We start from the raw sequence: 18,638 nt of genomic DNA, 5'->3' as shown, positions 1-18,638 counted from the left end.
GAAGCCAGCCGCACCAATGTGTCGGACGAAACACCGTGTACCTGGCAACCTTTGTTAGCGCGCACTGTGCCCGGCCCGCCACAGGAGTCGCGCGATGAGACAAGGATATCCCTACCGGCCAAACCCTCCCTAACCCGGACGATGCTAGGCCAATTGTGCGTTGCCCCACGGACCTCCCAGTTGTGGCCGGTTACGACAGAGCCTGGGTGCGAACCCAGTGTCTCTGGTGGTGCAGCTGGCGCTGCAGTACAGCATCCTTAACCACTGCGCCTAACCTTGAGGACCCTGCACAGCTATTTTCAGGTCTCTTCAGAAATGTTATATCAGATTCAAGTTGGGGCTCAGGCTGGGCCACTCAAGGATATTCAGAGACTTGTCCTGAAGCCCCCCCCCTGCTTTGTCTTGGCTGTGTGCTTAGGGTCGTTGTTCTGTTGGAAGGTGAACCTTCGCCCCAGTCGGAGGCCCTGAGATCTCCGAAGCAGGTTTTCATCAAGGATCTCTGTACTTTGCTCCGTTTGTCTTTTCCTCGATCCTGACTTCTCCCAGTCCCTGCTGCTAAAAACGATCCCCACAGCATGATTCTGCCACCACCATGCTTCACCATAGGGATGGTGCCAGGTTTCCTCCAGGCGTGATGTTTGGCATTCAGACAAAATAGTTAATTTGTGTTTTAATCAGACCAGAGAATCTTGTTTCTCGTGATCTGAGTCCTTTAAGGTGCCTTTTGGCTTACTCAAAGCGGGCTGTCGTGCCTTATACTGAGGAGTGGCTTCCGTCTGGCCACTCTACCATGAAGACCTCATTTTTATTTGTATAACAACTTCAGACATTTCTAAAAACCTGTTTCGCTTTGTCATTATGGGGTCTTCTTGTGTGTAGCTTGAGGGAAAATACATTTAATCAATTTTAGAATATGGCTGTAACGTACCAAAAAGGGAAGGGGTCTGAATACTTCCCGAATGTACTGTAGATAGAAATTCAGTATGCAACTGTTTTAACCTTATTATTGAGTTGTTATAACATTGTATGTCTCAGAAGATCATGGAATGGATATGTCTGGAGTGGGACCCCTAACAGCAGCCCTCCGGATGCAGAACGTGGTGCAAAGCAGCAGTCGTTGGGCCCAGGGACAACAGTACAGACCCTGGACACTCCGCAGCCTCAAGCTGCAGCCACTGTCACCTGTACCTAGGTAAGAACCAGGATGTACCCGTGTCACTGGGCTACCTGGGGCAACCCAGGAACTAACCACATCCCTCTATACAAAACACAAAGCTCCCATTTGCACAACCTTTGAATGATGCTAAGAGAGGCAACATCTCTTCTTGCCTTGAAGTGTAGGAGATCTCGCAAAAGGACTTCTCTCAGTATTCTAAGCGATGCTTAGATAATATTGTATTATAAGGTCTGGGGTAACTTGTCCACCCATTCCTCCACAGTGACATAGAGATCTCCCGTGCCCAGACCCCTAAGCCTGTGGACCAGCTGGCCCAAGAGATAGGCCTGCTGCAGGAAGAGACTGAGGCCTATGGCAGAACCAAAGCTAAGGTCCGCCTCTCACTCCTGGATCGCCTCAGAGAACAGCCTGATGGGAAATATGTGTTGGTGGCTGGGTGAGTCTTACCGTCCGTCTGGGCAAGGAATTTATTCTAGTTTGAACTTCACCCCTTTGCACATTTGTGTTTCTACCCCCCCCGATTCCATCTCTATTCTCACTACACTGCTCACAGAAATGTGCTCACTGTTCAGTTTTACTACAAATGCCTGGGGACTAGGTTGTTTGGGTTTCCTCTTGTCAAATTCTACGAGAGAGAGTGAGCTGCCAGTAGGTTTTTTTCTTTTAGATTGCTAAACAGAGAGGAAGATATATATATTTTTCTTCTTCTTGGAGATGGATAGGGGTCAGGAGACCGTGGAGCCTTGCCTCATACCTGTCAGGGCCCCTGGCGGTCAGGGCCGGCCCCTCTTTGAAGGGTGTGTGAACGTTGCTGCTCTGACAGATCAGGCCCCACTGCCTCCTTTCATGTGTCTGGCTGAGGAATGCAACCCCTGGCAGACCGGCAGCAAAACACACACACACAGGTTCTAATGCGCTGAACTCTTTATTTCTCCAACCCAATGCCACAAGCATACACACACACACACACACAAACTCCCACACACTGTCACATAAACACATAGTGTATTCAGAAATATTCACACCCCTTGACTTTTTCCACATTTTTTTGTTACAGCCGGAATTTTGTGTCACTGGCCTACACACATTACCCCTTTTAATGTCAGTGGAGATACGTTTGGAGACATATTTACAAATGTATAAAAAATGAAAAGCTGAAATGTCTTGAGTCAATAAATGTTAAACTCGTTTGATATGGCAAGCCTAAATAAGTTTGTGTACAAGTGTGCTTAACAAGTCACATAGTAAGTTGCATGGACTCACTCTGTGTGCAATAATGGTGTTTAACATGATTTTTGAATGACTTTTTATTTATTACATTTTTTATTTAAACTTTATTTAACCAGGTAGGCCAGTTGAGAACACATTCTCATTTACAACTGCGACCTGGCCAAGATAAAGCAAAGCAGTGTGACACAAACAACAACACAGAGTTACACATCGGATAAACAAGCATACAGTCAATAACACAATAGGAAAAAAAAATAAAGTCTAGATACACTGTGCAAATAGCGTGAGGAGGTGAGGCAATAAACAGGCCATTATAACGGAGTAATTACAGTTTAGCAAATGAACACTGGAGTGATAGATGAGCAGATGATGATGTGCAAGTAGAAATACTGGTGTGCAGAAGAGCATAAAAGTATACAAAAACAATATGGGGATGAGCTAGGTAGATTGGGTGGGATATTTACAGATGGGATATGTACAGCTGCAGCGATCAGTTAGCTGCTCGGATAGCTGATGTTTAAAGTTAGTGAGGAAAATATAAGTCTCCAGCTTCAGCTATTTTTGGCAATTTGTTCCAGTCATTGGCAGCAGAGAACTGGAAGGGAAGGCGGCCAAAGCAGGTGTTGGCTTTGGGGATGAGCAGTGAGATATACCTGCTGGAGCGTGTGCTACGGGTGGGTGTTATTGTGACCAGTGAGCTGAGATAAGGCAGAGCTTTACCTACCTCATGACTATCTCATCTCTGTACCACACACATACAATTATCTATAAGGTGAGCAGTGAATTTCAAATGTGGATTTAACTCAATTCCAGGGAGGTTATCCAATGCCTCGCAAAGAAGGGCACCTATTGGTTGATGGGATTTTTTTTTCAAGCAGACATTCAATATCCCTTTGAGCATGGTGAAGTTATTAATGACACTTTGGATGGTGTATCAATACAACCAGTCACTAGACAGATACAGGCGTCCTTCCTAACTCCGTTGCTCAGGGATTTCACCATGAGGCCAATGGTGACTATTAAACAGTTACATAGTTTAATTGCTGTGATAGAACATTGTAGTTACTCCACAATACTAACCTAAATGACAGAGTGAAAAGGAAGCCGGTACAGAATAAAAAATGTGCCAAAACGTGCATCCCGTTTGCAATAAGGCACTAAAGTAAAACTGCAAAAAATGACCTTTATGACCTGAATACAAAGTGTTGTTTTTTTGGGGGGCAAATACAACACATCACTGAGTACCACTCATGTTTTCAAGCATGGTGGTGGCTGCATTATGTAATGGATATGCTTGTCATCGGCAAGAACTACATACATATATCTTTAAAAATATATTTTTTTAGATAAAAATAAACAGAATAGAGCTAAATATAGGTAAAATCTTAGAGGAAAACCTGGTTCAGTCTAGACCAGACACTGGGATAGAAATTCACCTTTCAGCAGGACAATAACCTTAAACACAAGGCCAAATATACATGAGTTGCTTACGAAGATGACATTTGAATTTTCCTGAGTGGCCTAGTTTGAGTTTTGACTTAAATCGGTTTAAATCTATTGCAAGACTTGTAAACGACTGTCTAGTAAATTATCAATTTTACAGAACTTGAAGAATTAAACAAATACATGTCCAAATATTGTACAATCCAGGTGTGCAAAACTCTTCGAGACCTACCCAGAAAGACTTACAGCTGTAATCGCTGCCAAAGGTGATTCTAACATGTATTGACTAGGGTGTGAATACTTATGTAAGATATTTCTGTATTTCGCTTTCAATGAATTTGCAAACATTTCTGAAAACACGTTTTCACTTTGTCAAAATGGAGTTGTGTAGATGGGTGAGGAAAAAAGTCAATTTAATTCAGGCTGTAACACAACAAATGTGGAATAATTCAAGGGGTATGAATACTTTCTGAAGGCTCTATACACACTGATTCACTATCCGGCTCTTACTTCCCTCGGTCTCACACACACACTCTCGCTCTTCTTAAGGAGCCGTCTTTGTTCCCTGAGGGGCCTCACTCAATTGTTGTCAGAAGAAGAGAGCATGTTCACCGGATAGGGAGAGAGAAAGTGCCTCTACCTTTTTCTTCCCTCTTTTCCCACCTTTTACCACAAACTGGGCAACATTGGGTTAAAAGAAGGATTACATTTTAAGTCCATTTTTAATAGGTCTCACAGGGTTCTCACTTTTATATTTGATTTATTCATCTCTATAATGTCCAGCGAGATACCAATTGGTCACATGAATTAGTCCAATTGGACTAATGAATCTGGTTGCCTTGGATACAGGCTAAATGTGGTGCTGATTAGACTATAGCACGAGTGGACCAGTAACCTACACATTAGATGATGTGAGACCAATGCACTCCCCCTGCTTTTGAGTCCCTCATTCTAGAACTATACTCTATTAGTGTGTGTACGTTTCTCTTAATGTTATCTCTTTTCTCTCCAACACCAGTATCACTCCGACCCCCCTTGGGGAGGGTAAGAGCACGGTGGTCATTGGCCTGGTCCAGGCACTCTCTGCCCACCTCAAGCTCAACTCCTTCGCCTGCCTCAGACAGCCCTCTCAGGGGCCCACCTTTGGGGTCAAAGGTCAGAGAGGGCAGATCTCTACTCGTATATCTATGTTAAAGATATCTATGCTAATAAATGAATCTGTTCACATATCCATCTGCTTCTTATGAGGAGAATGGTATGGGAATGTTGTCTGTGTGATGCTAATTGTTAACATCTTTGTTCAGATTGTATGGGGATGGAGGTGGAGTAGTTGACTTAGTCCACAGCTCAGCAGTACTCCTGTCTCCCTTGTGCCTGTTGTCTCGCTCTCACTGTGTGTTTTGTCTGTGTGTTCCCCTAGGGGGCGCCGCGGGAGGGGGATATGCCCAGGTCATCCCTATGGAGGAGGTAAGAGACACACACAGGCAGCTCTCAGCTGGACCCACGGCTTCAAAGGGGCTACACAAACACACCAATGTTTAAACTATACACACACACACCCCCCAAGGCGTGCATAACATTCTCTGTGACTAAAGTGTACGTGAAGAAACAAGGTGGAGGGTGAGAGCTGGAGGGAGGGATATGGGGAGGGAGGCGTCAGACTTCAAAGTCAGAGAGACAGACACTTCAGAGAAGGCTCTTCAGTCTCCTAGCCTCCCTGCCTTCAACACAAACACCAGCACCGTTGAAGTCCCCCCTCTTCGCTCTCTTTCTCTCCTCAATACTCCAGTGGCTGTTAAATGGATCTTTAAACTACATGATGGAGTCTGTTGGACTGTAAGGGCACTGACTATTGTGATCTTTGTGTGTTGTAGTGTAGTCACAGAGGTGGGGGTCCAGTCAAGTATAGGGCAACATGACTTCATAGTCACAGTATGAGACATGGCATATAGCCTGATTGAAATTGCATATAACCCTCCCTTTTGGTTTTCTATGGAACTCTACTCTGTTCAATGAATTTCATTTGAGTTCATTAAATTGAGTTTTCACTTCTGTAGTTATTTCACTTTTTATTTCAATCTGATGACTTGCTCTCTTTTTGCTCACTCTTCTCTCTGTCCCTTTATCGCTGTCCCATCTTCTTTATATCTTTGTCTCTCTGTCCCACCTTTATCTCTCTCTCTCTCTTTGTCTCTCTGTCCCTTTATCTCTGTCCCATCTTCTTTATATCTTTGTCTCTCTGTCCCACCTTTATCTCTCTCTCTCTCTTTGTCTCTCTGTCCCTTTATCTCTGTCCCATCTTCTTTATATCTTTGTCTCTCTGTCCCACCTTTATCTCTCTCTCTCTCTCTCTCTTTGTCTCTCTGTCCCTTTATCTCTGTCCCATCTTCTTTATATCTTTGTCTCTCTGTCCCACCTTTATCTCTCTCTCTCTCTTTGTCTCTCTGTCCCTTTATCTCTGTCCCATCTTCTTTATATCTTTGTCTCTCTGTCCCACCTTTATCTCTCTCTCTCTCTTTGTCTCTCTGTCCCTTTATCTCTGTCCCATCTTCTTTATATCTTTGTCTCTCTGTCCCACCTTTATCTCTCTCTCTCTTTGTCTCTCTGTCCCACCATCGTTCTCTCTCTCTCTTTGTCCCACCTTCTCTCTCTCAGTTCAACCTCCATTTGACAGGTGATATCCATGCAATCACTGCAGCCAATAACCTGGTGGCTGCTGCCATTGATGCCCGGATGCTGCACGAGGCCACCCAAAAAGACAAGGTGACAGTGATGTCATAATTCAGAGTGATTCTGACATCACAATGGAGAGTTATGCCATCAGAATGCAGAGTTGTCCTAAAAATAATATTGACATCACAATGTAAATAGTTTCAGTGTATTCCCAGTAGTATTAGATAGCCGCAACATTCAAACTCTATTTTCTTGTCTGCTTGTTTAAGACAATTATAAAACTACATTTAAGAAAAGTACATGTCTGAAGATTGCTTTTCAACATCGCCTGTTCCCGAGCGTTTTCACTACTTAAAAAACATAATATTGTAGGGACTCATGCCCCTTTCTTGACGGTGCTAGCAGCCATGTGAGTGCTAGCTAGCTAGCTACCGACCGGAACATTATGCTAGCCGTTATGCTAGCCATGACCAACAGCACAAACAAACGTACTATATACATATGCAAGTAGTGAGGAGTTAAACAAACTATACTAAACGAGTTAAATGTCTTTCCTATGGTATAACGGTTTTCCACGCACAACTACCTGTAGCCTACCTGGACACCAGTTCCCCACAATCTCCCATGCGGAGTAGCCTGAAACCACAGGGCTCTTCTCGCAGGCTCTATTACTCTGTCGGAGCATTGCGACTCGTACGTCGAGACTTTTGCCCTGGTTACATGTACATTGAACAACACTCCAGCTTTTCGGCGTGTTTTGTTATTTCCATATAACTAAGTTGTCTCTTTCACACTGGGGTTTAATGGGAAAGCATGTTCGTTTTCCCCAATTTGTGATCGAGGGGAATTCCTTTTTAGGTGAACATCGTATCGGTGGGATATGTCAGTGTATAAATAAGTTCTTCCATGCAAATCCCTTCAAAGCATTGTTAGATGCCTAAATGTGACACTAGTGAGATCACAATGTTGTCACAGGACCCATTTAACTTCCATATTGTGTATGAATTATGAAATCACCACTTGATATATTCTCTTTTACGGTTCCATCTCTCCAGGCTCTGTACAGCAGACTGGTCCCCTCAGTGAACGGAGTCAGGCACTTCTCTCCCATACAGATTTCCAGGCTACGTGTAAGTCCACCCAAATTCACTGCCTAAAGTCCTATGTGTACTGGCTATTGTTCAGTTACCTCGCCCAGTTATGTCCCTAAGACCTCCACTAGGTGGCCTCAGTGAGCTGATTTAGTGGTCGTCCAAAGTCCCTTCATAGTACCTCCCACTCTGCAGCACTATCCCCTCAACATCACCACTCATCTGTTTGGATTACAGTTAGAGTAACATAGGACTCTATGGTTTACCATAGGTCTTTTATAGGAGTGTTGATAGCAGTCCGGCTTACTGTTAAACCATAACAAACACATAGGAGATGGAGGCGTGAGGTCCTCCGAACCAGCACACAGCCTCAGAGACACAAACACACAACTTGAGGAAGACTTGAGTGGTGAAGTTCAGGAGGATGTGAAATATTTATCCGTTTGAAGATATGTGGAAGAGAGAGGGAAACCGAGAGAGTGGAAGAGCTTTGAGGGAGAAGTACTGGAGGAGTCTCTTAAGAATTGTCTAATGAAGGTAATCTAGGACTAGACATAAATGAAACATCTGTCTGTCTTCTGCCAGAAATGTCATAATTGAGTATTTTGTTAATGGAAAACACTCTTAGGCACTGCTCCAGAGTCTCCCATAAGGGTTCTATTGAGTTGAGATCTGGTGACTGAGACACACATACCCTTTAACCGCCATGCTCCTTTGAGACCCCTCTGGGAAAAGTCACTGCGATCTCTTCTAGCCATGGTAGCCAGAATAATGGGCTACTGGGAATGTTTCTACATGACCCTAAGCATGATGGGATGTTAATTGCTTAATTAACTCAGGAACATCACCTGTGTTGAAGCACCTGCTTTCAATACACTTTGTATCCCTCATTTTCTTTAGTGACAGAGAGTCAGGGCACCCGTTTAAAACACGGTGCCCTACACAGGGCAATGACCCCAATCACTAACCTGGGATATACTTTATTTTGGACCAGAGGAAAGAGTGCCTCCTACTGGCCCTCAAACTCCACTTCCAGTAGCATCTGGCCTCCCATCCAGGGACTAACCCTTCTTAGCTTCAGAGGTCTGCCAGCAGTAGGATGCAGGTGCTATGCTGCTGGCTTTACCACTGCATGATTCATAAGCTGTTGTTGACATTATCATTTCTCTCTCTCTCTCTCTCTCTCTCCTGCTCTAGCGTTTGGGCATCAGTGAGATTGACCCCAGTGCTCTCACGCCCCAGGAGGTCAGCTCCTTTGTCCGTCTCGACCTCGACCCCGCCAAGGTCACCTGGCAGAGAGGTAGGACCCTGTCCAATCAGTTATTCCCCCTCCCATATTACAGGCCCCCCACATGATTGGTTAATGTGTTGATTTGAGGGGTGGAGCAGGGTTTCCGTTAGCCGGTAATTGTAATTGTAGCAGGCCAATTGTGCTGGTGGGATAGAGAAAGCAAGAAAGGAGCCTTGGCCTAAAATGAAAGTTGGAGAGTATGTCTATAGTGAAAAGCTTACAAGGCAGGACTCCAGACTGTAACCATTTAGTCACCAACCCTTTACTTGAAAAATATATATATTTGAACCTTTATTTAACTAGACAAGTCAGTTAAGAACCAATTCTTATTTTCAATGACTGCCTAGGAACAGTGGGTTACCTGCCTTGTTCAGGGGCAAAACGACAGATTGTTACCTTGTCAGCTTGTGGATTCGATCTTGCAACCTTTCAGTTACTAGTCCAACGCTCTAACCACTAGCATACATGCCGCACTTGGCTGTGCGAGTAAAATAAAATGATTGGTCGCGTCGTTGCTGGCTGCACATTCATTAACCTCACTAAAACATAAAGGTTGGAGGCTGAAACCATGATTTGGACAAAAGGTAAGTACATTATCCTCATATTTCCTGTAATGAAGGTGTCTGCCTGCCTGTACTTTTTTTTAGCTGGGGCCTGCTGCTGTGTCAAGCGAGACACTCCTTTCCTGGGAGAAAAAAAATCTGTTTTCTGATCTTGTTGCGTCATGAAAAAATAAACAAAATAGTTTGACCAAATCATGGGCTGGTGCCACGGACTGAAAAACAGTTCCACAAGGGGAAAATGTTAGTCTGGAGCCCCTGCTACCAGGGGAAAATGTTAGTCTGGAGCCCCTGCTACCAGGGGAAAATGTTAGTCTGGAGCCCCTGCTACCAGGGGAAAATGTTAGTCTGGAGCCCCTGCTACCAGGGGAAAATGTTAGTCTGGAGCCCCCCTGCTGGAGCCCCTGCTACCAGGGGAAAATGTTAGTCTGGAGCCCCTGCTACCAGGGGAAAATGTTAGTCTGGAGCCCCTGCTACCAGGGGAAAATGTTAGTCTGGAGCCCCTGCTACCAGGGGAAAATGTTAAGTCTGGAGCCCCTGCTACCAGGGGAATGTCGTAAATATGGAAAGGTGGTTGTGGACAAAGATGACAAGAATGTTGATGTGGCTAAATCGGGGCTACTGTACAACTCGCTATTCAGTTAGGATACAATTCTGGAGTATTTATAATACGTTGTTTTATCATTATTATTGTATTTCATTGTTGTTATTGTAGGCCACTGTATTAATCCAAACCAAGTTCTTTAACCCCTGTGTAGTATTAAAATTCCGAATACTCCCCTTGTCCTAAGGGTCAAAAATTACCCGCCTTCACTAAACCCCTAAAATTAAGCAGCTTATTAATTTAATTTTAAACCTCAAATCTATTTTGCATGAGGAAACAACCTGTCATTAATCACAAACTTTGTGAATATCTGGGTTTTCCCTCTTCACAATGCAGACAGACTGCATTTAATGAGTGGACTAGAGGTCGACCGACTAATCGGAATGGCCGATTTCAAGTTTTCATAACAATCGGAAATCGGTATATATATATTTTTTAAATAGGCCAAATCGGTGTCGAAAAATACCGATTTCCGATTGTTATGAAAACTTGAAATCGGCCATTCCGATTAATCGGTCGACCTCTAGTCCACTCATTAAATATATAATATATATATAATAATTATTATTATTATTATTATTATTATTATTATAATAATAATAATATATATTTTTACACCTTTTATTTAACTAGGCAAGTCAGTTAAGAACACATTCTTATTTTCAATGACTGACTAGGAACGGTGGGTTAACTGCCTCGTTCAGGGGCAGAACGACAGATTTTTACCTTGTCAGCTCGGGGGATTCAATCTTGCAACCTTACAGTTAACTTGTTATGGCTGCAATCCCGATATCAGGATAAGTGTCATCAACAACCGCTGAATAGCATAGCACTACATACAATAAATATGACTATAAATATTTATATTCATGAAATCACAAGTGCAATATAGGAAAACACAGTTTAGCCTTTTGTTAATCCACCTGTCGTGTCAGATTTTGAAATGATGCTTTACAGCGAAAGCAATCCAAGCGTTTGTGGATCGAACGATCGTTTATCGATCGAACGATAAAACATTAAGTACACTTAGCATCAGGTAGCTCGGTCAGAAAAATCAGAAAAGCAATCAAATTAATGGTTTACCTTTGATGATCTTCGGATGTTTTCACTCACAAGACTCCCAGTTACACAACAAATGTTCCTTTTGTTCCATAAAGATTATTTTTAGATCCAAAATACCTCCGTTTGTTTGTCGCGTTATGTTCAGAAATCCACAGGAAAGAGCGGTCACAACAACGCAGACAAATTCCAAATAGTTTCCATAATGTCCACAGAAACATGTCAAGTTTTTTATAATCAATCCTCAGGTTGTTTTAAAAATATATGATCGATAATATATCAGCTGCAAATGTCTTTCACCGTAGGATAGGGAAAAGCAATACCTATCCAAACTCTGTTGTGCGAGGGAAACTCATGTGACCACTTGACGCGATGTTAATGTTCTGGCTCATTTTCAAAATAAAAGCCTGAAACTTTCTGAATACTTTTGACACCTTGAAGCGAAAATTAATCTGGTTCGGCAGCGTAGCCTAGTGGTTAGAGCATTGGACTAGTAACCGGAAGGTTGCGAGTTCAAACCCCCGAGCTGACAAGGTACAAATCTGTCGTTCTGCCCCTGAACAGGCAGTTAACCCACTGTTCCCAGGCCGTCATTGAAAATACGAATATGTTCTTAACTGGTTAAATAAAGGTTTTAAAAAAAAACTTTAAAAAAATATCCCTTTAAATGGAGCAAGGGGATACTATGGAACATGGAATTTTCAAAATAGAAGCCACTTCCTGCTTTGATTTTCCTCAGTTCTGTTATTCTCACAGACAATATTTCAACAGTTTTGGAAACTTTAGTGTTTTCTATCCAATACTAATAATAATGTGCATATATTAGCAACTGAGCCTGAGGAGCTTGCCATTTACAATGGGCACCTTTTCATCCAAGCTACTCAATACTGCCCACCAGCCATAAAAAGTTTTAACTGGTCCAACGCTCTAACCACCTGATTACATTGCACTCCACGAGGAGACTTTCTGTTACGCGAATGCAGTAAGCCATGGTAAGTTGCTAGCTAGCATTAAACTTACCTTATAAAAAAACAATCAATCAATCATAACCACTAGTTAACTACACATGGTTGATGATATTACTAGTTTATCTAGCGTGTCCTGCATTGCATATAATCGATGCGGTGCGTATCGTTGCTCCAATGTGTACCTAACCATAAACATCAATGGCTTCCTTAAAATCAATACACAGAAGTATGTATTTTTAAACCTGCATATTTAGCTAAAAGAAATCCAGGTTAGCAGGCAATATTAACCAGGTGAAATTGTGTCACTTCTCTTGCGTTCATTGCACGCAGAGTCACGGTATATGCAACAGTTTGAGCAGCCTAATTTGCCAGAATTTTACGTAATTACGACATAACATTGAAGGTTGTGCAATGTAACAGGAATACAGTGGGGCAAAAAAGTATTTAGTCAGCCACCAATTGTGCCAGTTCTCCCACTTAAAAAGATGAGAGGGCTGTAATTTATCATAGGTACACTTCAACTATGACAGACAAAATTAGAAAAATAAAATCCAGAAAATCACATTGTAGGATTTTTTATGAATTTATTTGCAAATTATGGTGGAAAATAAGTATAAGAAGTATAAGTATTTGGTCAATAACAAAAGTTTATCTCAATACTTTGTTATACCCTTTGTTGGCAATGACAGAGGTCAAACGTTTTCTGTAAGTCTTCACAAGGTTTTATATATGCCATTTAGCAGACGCTTTTATCCAAAGCGACTTACAGTCATGTGTGCATACATTCTACGTATGGGTGGTCCCGGGAATCGAACCCACTACCCTGGCGTTACAAGCGCGTTTTCACACACTGTTGCTAGATTTCATGGAAATATGAACATGTTTCACTTTTTCTAATGTTATGGTCACTCTAGGAAAAGTAATCAAATTTCAAGTTGAAAAATATCAGAGGGTTTTCTCTGCTGTTAAACATAAGGGTCAAAAATGACCCGCCATTAAGACAACACAAGGGTTAAATATGTTAAACTTATTTTGTTTCATTCTGTTTATATTTTCGTTGGCTGAATAAAGTTTGATCTGTCTTTTTAATTGTGTGCTCCTTATTTAGTTTAAGAGGTTATCAGTAGGCCTGTTGTAAAATAAATATCATTAGCCTATTGCTGTCATTTGTTGGGTATGGTAGGCACTAGCCTTTCTTGGTAATTGCTGCGTTATAGCCTGTTCAAAACTTTTGTGGAGGTTTAAACCAGTTCACAAGTGTTTTGTTTCATTCTTTTTATCCATTTACTTTGGCCAAATTAAGTTTAAACTGTGATGTTGTGTTTGCTGAAATATAATATGCTTTTCGTATTTTCCCAATAAACAATGGCTTGGCTTGATTTTTGATATTACAGTTTAGAAACGTTTGTGGGAAAAGGTGTGGGTATTGGCCTATTATACTGCAGGCCTACGATATGAACGCAGTTCGCACCGGCACTCAACCTGACTCTGACAGTTGAACTTGAGGTGAGGAAGGATGTTTTAGGCCTACCAGAGTTACTCCTATAATCTAATCTTTGAAAGAAAAATATTTTGTTGTTGTTGTGTGCATTAAAATAACATCAAATTGATCAGAAATACAGTGTAGACATTGTTAATGTTGTAACTGACTATTGTAGTTGGAAACAGCTGATTTTAAATCAAATAAAATGTTTTTATGGAATATCTACATAGATGTACAGGGGCCTATTATCAGCAACCATCACTCCTGTGTTCCAATGACACGTTGTGCTAGCTAATCCAAGTTTATACTTTTTAAAGGCTAATTGATCATTAGAAAACCCTTTTGTAATTATGTTAGCGCAGCTGAAAACTGTTCTGTTAAAGAAGCAATACAACTGTCCTTCTTTAGACTAGTTGAGTATCTGGAGCATCACCATTTGTGGGTTCAATTACAGTGGCAAAATGGCCATAAACAAAGGACTTTCCTCTGAAACACAGTTTATTCTTGTTTTGAGAAATGGAGGCTATTCCATGCGTTGAAATTGCCAAGAAACTGAAGATCTCGTACAACACTGTCTACTACCTTCACAGAACAGCGCAAACTGTCTCTAACCAGAATAGAAAGAGGAGTGGGAGGCCCCAGTGCACAACTGAGCACTAGGACAAGTACATAAGTGTCTAGTTGAGAAACAGACGCCTCACAAGTCCTCAACTGGCAGCTTCATTAAATAGTACCCACAAAACACCAACATCAATTATAGAGGCGACTCGGGGATGCTGGCCTTCTAGGCAGAGTTCCTCTGTTCAGTTTGGCGGCAGGTAGCTTAGTGGTTAGAGCGTTGGACTAGTAACCGAAAGGTTGCAAGATCGAAACCCTGAGCTGACAAGGTAAAAATCTGTCGTTCTGCCCCTGAACAAGGCAGTTAACCCACTGTTCCGAGGCCGTCATTGAAAATTAGAAATTGTTCTTAACTGACTTGCCTAGTTAAATAAAGGTTCAAAAATATATATGTACAGATCAAAACACAAGGAATAGTGTTTTTGTAATTAGTTATAGGCTGTTTATCCCTTGTTTTGATGGCGCTAGCTGTTTGGGTGGATGAGTTACGCACCTAATGCATATGGATGACCAGTAAATGTGTCAAATGTCCGACAAATTTAAATCAACCCAGTCACTTGTCTGCCGCCAGATTTTCCAAACGAACCCCTGGGTTGGCTTGTCTTGGGATTCATAGGTAGTGAGTGATTTCTAGGTCTACTCTCAATGGGTATTCTCCCTGTGTCTGTCCCACCCCTAACTCATGCCTCCAAGTCCCCAAAGGGGTGCAGTAGTCAGAGACCCAGATAGCTGGGTGTGGTGAGTGGGGGGCACAGTTTTTCACCCCTCAGGGGATAATGTTGTTTTTAGGTTGTCAGGAGCCTGAACAGTGTTATGCCTGATGGGGTATTTACTTCGCAAGCTCAAAAGGGCACATTGAAGAGTGTGCTTCCAGAAGATTAAAAACAGTGTTACGACATATGCGTGTGTCTGTGCACACATCTGAATTTCTGCCAGCCTATGGCTTGTGCACGTCTGTTTTAATTTAATTAAAGCACAGGACAATGTTGGACTCCTGTGATTTCCTGTGGTCTTGGTGGATAAACCACAGAATAACCCATACTAAACCTTCATTATTAGGCGTTTAGACAAACTGTTGAGTGAGACCTAAAGAACTCACCTTAACCTTCTCTATTGGCACTTAGTCTCTTCCATGTTCTAATGTTCCATTATTTCATTAAAATGTAATCAGTCATGCATGTTTCCAAGTTCATAACTTCAAATAAGTCACCCCCCACACATGCGGTGACCGCACCTGGCTTAAATGGTGCCTCTAGAGACAAAACTTCTCACATCGTCACTCAATGCCTAGGCTTACCTCCACTGTACTCACATCCTACCATACCATTGTACATTATGCCTTGAATCTATTCTTCCGCGCCCAGAAACCTGCTCGTTTTTCTCTGTTCTGAACGCACTAGACGACCAGTTCTTTTAGCCTTTAGCCGTACTCTTATCCTACCTCCTTTGTTCCTCTGGTGATGATGTTAATCCCTGCAGCCCCCAGCATCACTCCCATTCCCCAGGCCCTCTCATTTGTTGACTTCTGTAACCGCAAAAGCCTCATTAGAAGCCTCCGCCAACCCAGATTTCCTAGCCGTGTCTCAATCCTGGCTTAGGAAGGCCACAAAATCCTGAAATTTCCATCCCTAACTATAACATTTTCCGACAAGATAGAACTGCCAAAGGGGCGGAGTTAGCCTGCAGAATTCTGTCATACTATCCAGGTCTGTGCCCAAACAATTTGAGCTTCTACTTTTAAAAATCCACCTTTCCAGAAACGAGTCACCGTTGCCACTTGTTATAGACACCCCTCGGCCCCCAGTTGTGCCCTGGACACCATATGTGAATTGATCGCCACCCCATCTATCTTCAGAGTTCGTACTGTTAGGTGACCTAAACTGGGACATGCTTAACACCCCAGCAGTCTTACAATCTAAGATAGATGCCCTCAATCTCACACAAATCATCAAGGTACCAGGTACAACCCTAAATCCGTAACCATGGGCACCCTCTTAGATATCATCCCTACCCACCTGCCCTCTAAATACACCTCTGCTGTCTTCCACCAGGATCTCAGCGATCACTGCCTCATTGTCTGCGTACATACTGTGTCCGCGGTCAAACGACCACCCATCATCACTGTCAAACGCTCCCTAAAACACTTCAACGAGCAGGCCTTTCTAATTGACGTAGCCCGGGTATCCTGGAAGGATATTGACCTCATCCCGTGAGTAGAGGATGCCTGGTTGCTCTTCAAAAGTGCTTTCCTCTCCATTTTAAATAAGCATGGCCCATTCAAAAAATGTAAAACTAAGAACAGATATAGCCCTTGGTTCACCCCAGACTTGACTGCCCTTGACCAGCACAAGAATATTCTGTGGCGTTCTGTAGTAGCATTGAATAGCCCCCGTGATATGCAACTTTTCAGGGAAGTCCGGAACCAATATATTCATTCAGTTAGGAAAGCTAAGGCGTGCTTCCTGTAGCACTAATTCCAAACAGTTTTGGGACACTAAAGTCCATGGAGAATAAGAGCCCCTCTTCCTAGCAATAAATCTACGATAATCAATAATTTCAAAAAGTATTTTTCCACGGCTGGCCATGCTTTCCACCTGGCTACCCCTACCCTGGCCAACATCTCAGCACCCCCTACAGCAACTTGCCCAAACCCACCCGCTTCTCCTTCACCCAAATCCAGACAGCAGATGTTCTGAAAGAACTGCAAAATCTGGATCCCTACAAATCATCTGGGCTAGACAATCTGTACCCTCTTTCTAAAATGATCTGCCAAAATTGTTGCATCCCCTATTACTAGGCTATTCAACCTGTTTTTCGTATTGTCTGAGATCCCCAAAGATTTGAAAGCTGCCGTGGTCATCCCCCTCTTCAAAGGGGAAGACACTCTAAACCCAAATTGTTATAGACCTATATCCATCCTGCCTTTCTAAAATCTTCGAAAGCCAAGTTAATAAAGAGATCACCGACCATTTCGAATCCCACCGTACCTTTTCCACTATGCAATCTGGTTTCCGAGATGGTCATGGGTGCACCTCAGCCACGCTCAAGGTCCTAAACAATATCATAACCACCATCGATAAGAGACGGCTGCACAGTACTGTCTTCATCAACCTGGCCAAGGCTTTAGACTCTGTTAATCACCGCACTCTTATCGGCAGAGTCAATAGCCTTGGCTTCTCAAATGACTGCCTCACCTGGTTCACCAACTACTTCTCAAATCGAGTTCAGTGTGTCAAATCGGAGGGCCTGTTGTCCGGACCTCTGGCAGTCTCTATGGGGGTGCCACAGGGCTCAGTTCTCGGGCTGATTCTTTTCTCTGTATATATCAATGATATCGCTCTTGCTGCGGGTGATTCTCTGATCCACTTCTACACAGACGACACCATTCTGTATACATCTGGCCTTCTTTAGACACTGTGCTAACAAACCTCCAAACGAGCTTCAACACCATACAACACTCCTTCCTTGGCCTCCAACTGCTTTTAAATGCTAGTAAAACTCAGTGCATGCTCTTCAACAGATTGATGCCCGCACCCTCCCGCCAGATTAGCGTCACTGCTCTGGATGGTTCTGACCTTGAATATGTGGACAACAAATACCTAGGTGTCTGGTTAGACTAAACTCTCCTTCCAAGCATCTCCAATCCAAAATTGAATCTAGAATCTGCTTTCGCAACAAAGCCTCCTTCACTCATGCCGCCAAACATACCCTCGTTAAACTGACTATCCTACCGATCCTTGACTTCGGCAATGTCATTTACAAAATAGCCCCAACACTCTTCTCAGACTACATCCAATTTGCTATCACTGTGCCATCTGTTTTATCACCAATGCCCCATATACTACCCACCACTGCGACCTGTATGCTCTTGTTGGCTGGCTCACTACATATCCAAACCCACTGGCTCCAGGTCATCTATAAGTCTTTGCTAGGTAAAGCCAAGCCTTACCTCAGCTCACTGGTCACCATAGCAACACCCACCTGTAGCACGCACTCCAGCAGGTATATTTCACTGGTCAACCCCAAAGCCAACACTTACTTTGGCCGCCTTTCCTTCCAGTTCTCTGCTGCCAATGACTGGAACAAATTGCAAAAATCTCTGAAGCTGGAGTTTTATATCTCCCGCTCTAACTTTAAGCATCAGTTGTCAGAGCAGCTTGCCTGTGTACGGGTACAGTAAATCTGTAAATAGCACACCCGACTACCTCATCACCATATTATTACTTACCCTCTTGCTCTTTCTCACCCCAGTATCTCTACTTGCACGTCTATCACTCCAGTATTAATGCTAAATTTTTATTATTTTGCCTCTATGGCCTATGTATTGCCTTATTGCCCCCTTCTCTTCTACATTTGCACACACTGTGCATAGATTTTTCTATTTTTCTTTTGTGTTATTGACTGTACGTTTGTTTGTAACTCTTGTTATTTTTTCGCACTG

The 18,638-nt window shown here is 42.8% G+C and overlaps 1 protein-coding gene across 3 annotated transcripts in view; it reads left to right on the top strand.

Annotated features, from left to right (window-relative positions):
* The window catches only part of mthfd1l (methylenetetrahydrofolate dehydrogenase (NADP+ dependent) 1 like), a 98,840-nt gene that overhangs the window by 5,074 nt on the left and 75,128 nt on the right, over positions 1–18,638 (top strand). Inside the window, exons 9-15 of one of the 3 annotated variants that reach the window (XM_046298682.1) lie at positions 1,039–1,192; positions 1,440–1,613; positions 4,869–5,005; positions 5,271–5,317; positions 6,506–6,613; positions 7,579–7,653; positions 8,812–8,914. In XM_046298682.1, coding sequence (XP_046154638.1) covers positions 1,039–1,192; positions 1,440–1,613; positions 4,869–5,005; positions 5,271–5,317; positions 6,506–6,613; positions 7,579–7,653; positions 8,812–8,914 — 798 coding nt within the window. Of the gene's footprint in view, positions 1–1,035; positions 1,193–1,439; positions 1,614–4,868; positions 5,006–5,270; positions 5,318–6,505; positions 6,614–7,578; positions 7,654–7,916; positions 8,152–8,811; positions 8,915–18,638 lie in introns of those variants that run through there. The other 2 variants (XM_046298681.1, XM_046298683.1) reach the window with 2 other exon arrangements.

This window comes from Oncorhynchus gorbuscha, linkage group LG14 (assembly GCF_021184085.1).
Source record: "Oncorhynchus gorbuscha isolate QuinsamMale2020 ecotype Even-year linkage group LG14, OgorEven_v1.0, whole genome shotgun sequence".
Lineage (NCBI taxonomy): Eukaryota > Metazoa > Chordata > Actinopteri > Salmoniformes > Salmonidae > Oncorhynchus > Oncorhynchus gorbuscha.
Note: the sequence above shows the minus strand (reverse complement) of the source record. Positions and strands in the feature narration are given on the sequence as shown.